Source organism: Dacryopinax primogenitus, assembly GCF_000292625.1.
Source record: "Dacryopinax primogenitus strain DJM-731 SS1 chromosome Unknown DACRYscaffold_7, whole genome shotgun sequence".
Classification (NCBI taxonomy): Eukaryota; Fungi; Basidiomycota; class Dacrymycetes; order Dacrymycetales; family Dacrymycetaceae; genus Dacryopinax; species Dacryopinax primogenitus.
In genome coordinates, this window is record NW_024467204.1 from 161,302 (window position 1) to 169,198 (window position 7,897).

Here is a 7,897-nt window from a genome sequence, read left to right on the forward strand (position 1 = left end):
GGAAGAGGTCGGCATATCATCTGACTGACTGGCATGTCATTTCAGGTGCATGATGAATCTTGCGTGTACTTCCTCCTGCTCAATGCCATGACCCCACATTGACTATTGAATAGAATTATGTCAGCATTTAGTGGACTGGACTGGGACTGGCAGTTCATGGTCCTGGGACCATCCAGGACTGGACCATCACAGGACTGGACCAGGACTGACTATTGCCAAAAATCTGGGACCATCCAGGACTGGACTGGACCAGACTGGACTGTTGCCATCCCTAGAAAAATGATGGAAATTTTGATTGCCCAATCAAAATTTCCATCATTTTTCTTTTCAGGCAGTCCAGCTTTTTTTCTAATAAGATTTGTCTATTCAATGCAATACGTTTACACAACGAATTGTGCAATAAATGTTGTACCATGTTTTGGCGGAGTGAGAAATGTCTATGTGTACAGCTTCTAGTAGACAAGGGAAGCGGGAATAAAAACAGGCCTGGTATGGGCTACCGAGTCATCCACCCGTTCGCAATCAAGCAGCCATGCGAGCAACACGCAGCGCTTTCAGTTTTGCCTTGGCAGCAGAGGAGTGGTTGTTGAGGCCACCATTGAACGCGGCAGTCGCGTCCTTCAGGGCCTCGGTGACGCCGTCGTCCGATTCCTCCATGTCTACCCCGGAGTCGTGAACAGTCTCCTTTACCGGAGAAACAGCCAGGTATCTAGACAGGATACTGGAACCACCGGGCTGGAGTTTTAGTGAGCATCTGTACGTCATCCGTGGAAAGTAGACCGTCTCACATGATCTTTGATGTATGAGGTGACGTCGACGAACCAGCCGTCAACGAGCACGACCTTCCTTCCCCTGTTCTCAACGTAGGTCTCCAATTGCTTTCTTCCCCAGGCTTCCAATTTATGTTCAGGAATACCCCATTCGTAGGGCGGTACCAACGCGCGAAGTTCAGCTGCCTTCTTTTGAAGTGCCGCCTTCTTGATGCTGTCGACACCGTCCAAGTCAGCCTCGGCATCCAGAACGTGTGCACGAGCCTTCAGGATATCAGGCTCTGGAGTTACACGAATACGCGGAGCAAATGGTGTAAATTTATGGAACAGCCAAATCAACCATTTAGTGGGATCCCAGTCGAGAGGATGAGGTCTGTAATCTGATGAGCACGCAAGATTGATCCATGTTGGTATTCTCTTACCCATTACGGAAATCCTGGGGAAATGCATGCTAGACCGTAGTTGAACATCAAGCCAGCCTGCTCGGACAAATGTCTATACGTACATGCTAAGGAGCATTAGTCAAGTCCCCGTGTTGCAAGGGGATGGAGACTTACGAAGTTATGGTTTCCCTCTCCTGATGTCATCACAGCAATTATCTGCAGCACATAAGTACAGTCATCGCCAACAGAAGGATTCGCACTCACGAAAGACCCTCGAGCAGATATATCTCGAGTATATGGTTGAAGTCCCTCCCAATGAGCCAAGCTACATGAAGAATGAGCCTGTGTCGTACTGAAGAAAGAAGTTCATACGAGTTGATCATAAAAGTACAATGCCAGACTGCAACGCATTCAACTGGCGCAAATCCGTACAGAGGAATACAGCTTACTTAGTAACCGAGCAATCACTCCTCCCCAGATGAAGCCTCCCAGCATATCACCCCAAGCAAGAGCAATGACAGTTGGGCAGACCAGACCAAAAAAAAGTGCGATAGGAACTGCAGCCGCGGTCAGCTCCTCGCAACTCTCCAAACTTCAGCACACACTATAGTGACGATGCTGGAATCGAACGACTACACATGTAGTCAGGTTTGTGATCCGCATTGTTGGGACAGCATTATTCAACGTACCGGGGTCACGCTCCAAGTCCCCCTTCTCGATCAACACCAGTCTTTCGTACTTTGGCTTCCAGAAGATCCAGCCCATGTGAGAGAACAAGAGACCGAGACTTGCAGCGTAAGGGTCATGGACCGGATCATCGGTAAACCGATGGTGCAGCCTGTGCCTCAGAACCCACCACTATCCGGATGTCAACGACGAAGTCTCATGTCAAGACCGAACACACCTTGATAGAGCCTTGGAAACCAAGAGAGCCCATCACGGCAAGCACGATCCGCAGGGGAAGACGTGCGGTGAACCCTTTGTGGGACCATAGACTGTGCAGTACAGTATCAGCGACACTGTCTGTGGAGCGATGATACACCTGCGTACCGATGGTATCCAATGGTGACCCCAAAGCTTGCCAATTGCCAACTCCAGATGCACAAGTAGAGGGTCTGACGCTTCAGCGAACCCCAAGGGGAAAGCCATACCGCACCAATAACCCCAACGATATGCATACCCACGAAAAAGGATGCGTTCGACCACCAGATGGGGTACTTCTTCGCCATCTCCGCAGGGTGGGTGGAACTTGATGGAGAAATGCGTATCATACTGGCTATTTCGTTACTTTTCGACTCGACCATGGGGGGACGGCTACCCAGTAGCGGAATAAGGAAACGTGACTTCTACTCAGTGCGTAATAAGGCAAACGACGGCATAGAATTGTGTCGCATGCCCTCTTTATATCTGAGTTACGAATGGGGCCTCAGTGTGTAAGATCTTCGCTGCGGATCTGGTCAAGAATATGGGGTCGTGTCAAGCGTGCTTCGCGGCGTGGAAGACCGGGTGTCCCCGCAAGACCAATCAGCGTTGAGCCGCCTGGCCAGGAACAAGCATAATCCAGCCCTCCTCCATTCTATGAAACTTGAGCAATTTCCTCCGGTGTGCGCCCACTCTGCGGATAATACACCCTTTCAATGCCCCTGCGGGGGCAATTGCCCCAACTTTTTCACTGCGTATTCTCTGTGGCAGTGACAGGAAACTCGTAAGGGGGATAGTTTAGGGGTCTTAGAATAAAATTCTCCCACAGTGTTGTTAAAAATAAAGAAGCCATGCTCATAAGTGATAGGCAGGTATTTTGAGGGCCATGAGAACAACAATGTACTAAAGTGACGGAGAATTTTCGGGTATATTATCTCTACATTATGACTTTTAACAAGGGTGGGACCCCTGAAATATTTCTCCTGCTTTTCCATTGTAGGTGTCTCCGCAGAGGGGGCACCGGAGGAAATTGCTCTATGAAACTTCTCGGTGTATGGGTATTCTTGTCTTCTTGGCAGTTTGTGGCCGTTCGGGAAGATTTGATCAACTCGGGTAAGATTTATTAGGGGCGGCGACCGATGTACAGCTCATGGTGTTCACATTCTCTCTACACACGGACGCCCGCGGAGATGCATGGGTCGCGACGTTGATCGAGCAATATTACGGCTATCTTATGTATATTTGTATCGGTTCCAACTAATTCTTCGTCACAGTAATAACAGCGACCTGGCCATCCTGAGAGATGCCTGAAAGAAGCAAATGTACCCTGATTAGCCAGCCCGCCATCATAGAAAATGCGGGAATAGATATGAATATGCGCACCATGGTTGATACCGTTTGAGCCAGACGGCAGAAGGCCGCTCACATATTCCACCGTGAGGCTGTAAGCGGATTGATCGGCGGCCCAGGCGTTCGCGTTGGCGACGAGGTTATCACGGCCGATATTATACCTTTGGGATCCGTTAGACCGGCCCTGTCTCGGACAGGAGTTTGGTGCACTCACCCGTTGGGAACGATATTGTGTCCCTCCGCAACGTTCTCCTCTTGCGAAACAGCAAGGAACCAAGCGCCAGAGTTGGCGCTTGGACCATTCTGAATCCAGCCCCGCAAATGGTTACCACCGATGAGGGATTCGAGACAGGTGCCGCCAAGGTTGTAGTTCTCGCGATACTCCACAAGCTGGTCCACAGCTCCATTCCCATCGCCGAGATTGGCCTGCTGAGGATCACCCAGGTGGATGCCGAGCTAGAAGCGACCTATCAACAACCCCTTCCCCGCTGATCCTGGTATCCATCAACTTACGCATTCGGTGCTGAACCCGACGTCCTGAGCAAACGAGAGAAAGTTGTTCTGCGAGCCGATGATGGTCGAATCGGACAGGCCCGAGATGATGACCTGTGCGGGACAGCGGTTAGAAGATCCGAACAGGTGAGGAGCGGATCTGAGATCACGTTAAGAGGCTCGCCCAAGCCTGGGGAGACGATCTTAGGAGGAAGCACCCGTAGTCAGGATCCACATCAAAAAATTGTTCTGATCCGCTTACGTCCACCTCGGAGCCACCGCCGTTGTTGGGGTTGTAGTAGGCAACGGTCCGTTTGGCGGGGGCAGCAAGAATGCCGCCAATCAGAGCAAGGGCAAGAGTCAGGCGATTGAGAGTGAGCATGCTGGGACAGTTGTTCGTTGACACTTGGAGTACGGGAGTCCAGTGCTTGTCTTGCATGATATGACCGTAGTATTTATATGCGAACAAGGTTTGAAAGATCATATGCAAATGTCCAAGAATGCTGACAACGAGACACTACCTCCAAGCACAGAAGCTCATTTCGCGCATGTCCCAAGGACACGTTTCGTACCAGAAAGGCTATCAACATAGCTTCATGGAGGCAAGACGAAGGGCCTAGTTCTCAGAGCACAAGGAATGGATCCAAACGCATGAACGACAGGTGTTCTTGTCCGGTGATAGCCCTGCGGCAACGAGCAGACAGGGGGACCTCAGGGCATGCAGCTGACGACGCATCGCCATTGGCCCATGTCGACAACATGCATGCGGGGTGCTATGAATTGCTTCGACCCTCGAAATAGTAGCCTTGAACAAGATCGTCAGACACCAAAGCACTCCAGCTCTGTTATGCTGAATATCGACGACGATACAGCTGTTGGAGAAGCTCAACGTTGTTGTCGACCACGTGGACGCATGATGCACGTTTCATTCATCCGTCCGTGCGAGAAGCATCGTGAATGAAGACCACAAGCCGCAGTGTGAGACATTGATATCGTCGTTAACGTCAAGCAAATGAGCACGGAGATTCAGATATACATCGCGGGGCATCGTGTCGATCGCTCAAATTGGGAGAGTGAATTTCGTAAGCATCGTCCGCTTATGAAACCGACAACGTGGTGTTCGGGGAAGCGGTATCAAAAGGCCGTAAAGCCTTCTTGCTAACGTCCATGCCTTCATATACACCAGTTCCTCAGTTGTCTGTTACTCCTGCTTTGCTACGGGGTAAAGTGGAAAGCCACCGCAGTGCAGACATCGCAGCTGCACCACGTCACTGGCGTACTGCCTGTCGGGCAGTCCGGCGACCGGCTACCTTCCCCCGACACACCCGCATCGACCTGTCCACCGATCCGTCCGCTTGCCTACTCCTCTGTCACGGACTATGATGTACCGACTCTCTGCTCGTTTACCCAATTACGCCCTCGCTGGTATCAACCCGCCTTGGTCTTAACCTGCTGCCGAATCATTTTGCTAGTGGCGGATCCGATGACGACACCCACTCACCGAAAACAGAACAGTACTGTTCAAAATGGCAAGCTTGCTACTTGACGCTGTGTGGACTGCGCTTGGAGCCGTGAATTGCCACGCTACCCTCCTCGGCAAGGGCGATATCAACTGTTACGCTGCGTGGAAGCATGGATTCGAGCAGGGCGAATCCTCTACATTTGTCCTGTTGTTCACGGATGTGTCACTGCTTCACATCTTCCGTGATGGTGCCTCTATTCCTCGCCTCAGAAGACACCCTACAACTCCCGCCCACGCTCGCTACGTGCGCTCCACACGATTCTCTATCCCACGAGCAACAACCGCAACTCCGTCTTCGACTGGGACACCGTTATGCTAGTGCTAGAAGACGGGATACCCATCCCTTACACAGGCACAATGCATAGCCCCAAGCAAATTCATTCGGTCTCTGCCTTTTCCGGATCTGCACCGGATTTTGATCCCGCAGCAGCTGATGCTGAGTCATCCTGTGGGGACAGGCATCGGTTGCTCCGCCTGAGTCACTCTCTCGCTTAGCGCCCTTCCTGCGGCGAGCGCTTAAGCGATGAGGAGGCCGTAAACTCCGATATTCCTACTGGTTGGATTTCAATTACTAAGTTGGTTTGTGTCGGGGCTTTCTGGTACATTCGATCGGAGGATCCAACGCGTGAGTCAGCGAATGCAGTCACGGTCATGTTTACTGTCACAGGCTTTGAGATTTGTGGTGACGCTACGTATGTCCCCTGCCTATGTCTCAAATTCTGCTGGCCGACCAGTCAACCCAGGATGCGCAGCAGGCGGCGCGATCATGAAAATAGGGGAACATCGAACCAGGGACAATAAACCCGTGACTCTGCTTGGCCTGAGCCTGTGTCATACCCGGACGTGCGTCCCTCGTCCCCGCAGACGTGACGAGTATAAGAGTTCCCACCGACGCTTACGCCATCGCTTGGGCCCATATTTTACCACCCACTCCCGCGCGTGACTCACATGGATATCTCTCCGCGACCACCCACGGAACCTCGTCCCTCAACTCTGTTTACTACGACCACCTTGCCCTCTGTTGATCGACGCATGTGGCTGCCGACTATGCCCATTACTCCAGACGAGGGTGCACAGATCAAACCCGCGCTTGCAGCTCATTCGCCGACACCTTCCAGCAAACAACAACCAAGGCTCAACCGAAATGGCACCCCTAACTTACCTTCCGAAACGATTGCATACGCCGCGTACGACGGTGCGACGCGAGGAAAGTACGATGAAGGTGGAGGGGGATGGTCCGGCTTTCGAAAGGGACTTGGACCAGACATGTTGGTTCCCGTCGCCGCACCCACCGAGTCCCGTACGTACTATGTCGAATCCGCCACATCTCGACGAGATGGTCCACGTCCAGCTCAAGTCTACCGTGTGAAGTCGCCCAGCACCTCTCATTCTCCACCAGCCAAAGAAGCCGATGCGGTCGACTCATCATCCGTCAGCGATGTTGTGATGAAGGATGATCCCCCTTTAACCCATGCTAATCGCCCAACAACACCGCCCACCAAGGAAGAGTCCCTTGCTGAACGTGTTTCCAAGGAGCGCGCCCGTCGTCGTTCGCAGAATACACTGGCTGCACGCCGTAGCAGAGCAAGGAAGCTCGAGACTATGCTGAATCTGGAATCCGAGCGCGATCGTGCACTCGCTAGAGTCGCGGAGCTAGAGAAGAGGCTCTCGGATGCCCTGGAGCAGATCAACATCTTTCGACAAAAACTAAACGTAGTGGAGGCACTCGGGACATTAGGATAATTGCGACCTATCTCTTTTCCTTCTTACTCTCCCTTTTGCGGACTCCGCCTCTAGTTACATGACATGACATGACCATCCTATATTGTAGTAGTACACTTCATGACCCTCCACATTGTATTTTTCCCTATCACTGTGAGCTATTGATGTAATTGGCTAGCTTGTATCTTTTCCAAGAAAATTTCCCTTTTCATGCTTGAGAATGAAACAGGTGCAGCCATCATGCCAAGGGTCGCAGTCTATCTGTACATGACTCACACATTGTTAACGGGCATTATCCATGAGTTAGCAGCACACCAACACTGGGTTTTGTCCCTGATGGAGGGAGCATCATAGCTCTATAGTATTCATTCTAGTCTTCTTTTACCAGCAGAACCTAAAAGAGGGGCTGAAAGATGTGGAACATACAAACCATCAGTGAAAAAAAGGGTAGCAGTGCCATGCAGCACTGCTGCTGCTGCGCCAGCCACCCTGGCCTCTACCCCCCCTTCTGTGCCACGCAGCACCACTTGCTGCTTTGCCAGGCACTCCTAGAGCGCCTGGTGAAGCAGTCACTCCCCAAGTGACCAGGGCAGCTGGCGTCACCTGCCAAACCCTCCCCTCCTTCATTCATTTGATTCCCTTTGCAGCCCCCTGTAGTTTGTAGAAAGATATCTGTATTCATACTAACAGTAATAATACAGATCATGTGCTATGCCCTCGCCCCCCCCCCCCCTCCG

The 7,897-nt window shown here is 51.7% G+C and overlaps 3 protein-coding genes across 3 annotated transcripts; 1 reads left to right on the forward strand and 2 right to left on the reverse strand.

Moving 5' to 3' along the window:
- Positions 1–522: 522 nt before the first annotated feature.
- DACRYDRAFT_88363 (uncharacterized protein) lies at positions 523–2,457 on the reverse strand (the record flags this gene model as incomplete). Its single annotated transcript, XM_040776846.1, has 11 exons — positions 523–735; positions 789–1,143; positions 1,193–1,221; positions 1,328–1,369; positions 1,418–1,478; positions 1,526–1,553; positions 1,603–1,710; positions 1,759–1,785; positions 1,843–2,011; positions 2,058–2,148; positions 2,204–2,457. 11 exons carry the CDS (start codon positions 2,455–2,457, stop codon positions 523–525), a joined length of 1,377 nt encoding a protein of 458 aa, XP_040629459.1.
- An 841-nt stretch (positions 2,458–3,298) lies between these two features.
- Positions 3,299–4,298, reverse strand: DACRYDRAFT_94372 (uncharacterized protein; the record flags this gene model as incomplete). The annotated part of the gene is made up of 6 exons (XM_040777219.1): positions 3,299–3,381; positions 3,458–3,585; positions 3,639–3,880; positions 3,938–3,985; positions 4,045–4,119; positions 4,179–4,298. 6 exons carry the CDS (start codon positions 4,296–4,298, stop codon positions 3,332–3,334), a joined length of 663 nt encoding a protein of 220 aa, XP_040629460.1. The 3' UTR covers positions 3,299–3,331.
- Positions 4,299–6,485: 2,187 nt separating this feature from the next.
- Positions 6,486–7,181, forward strand: DACRYDRAFT_15257 (uncharacterized protein; the record flags this gene model as incomplete). The annotated part of the gene is made up of 1 exon (XM_040771088.1): positions 6,486–7,181. The coding sequence occupies one exon, from the start codon at positions 6,486–6,488 to the stop codon at positions 7,179–7,181; it is 696 nt and encodes a 231-aa protein (XP_040629461.1).
- Between the last annotated feature and the right edge of the window lie 716 nt (positions 7,182–7,897).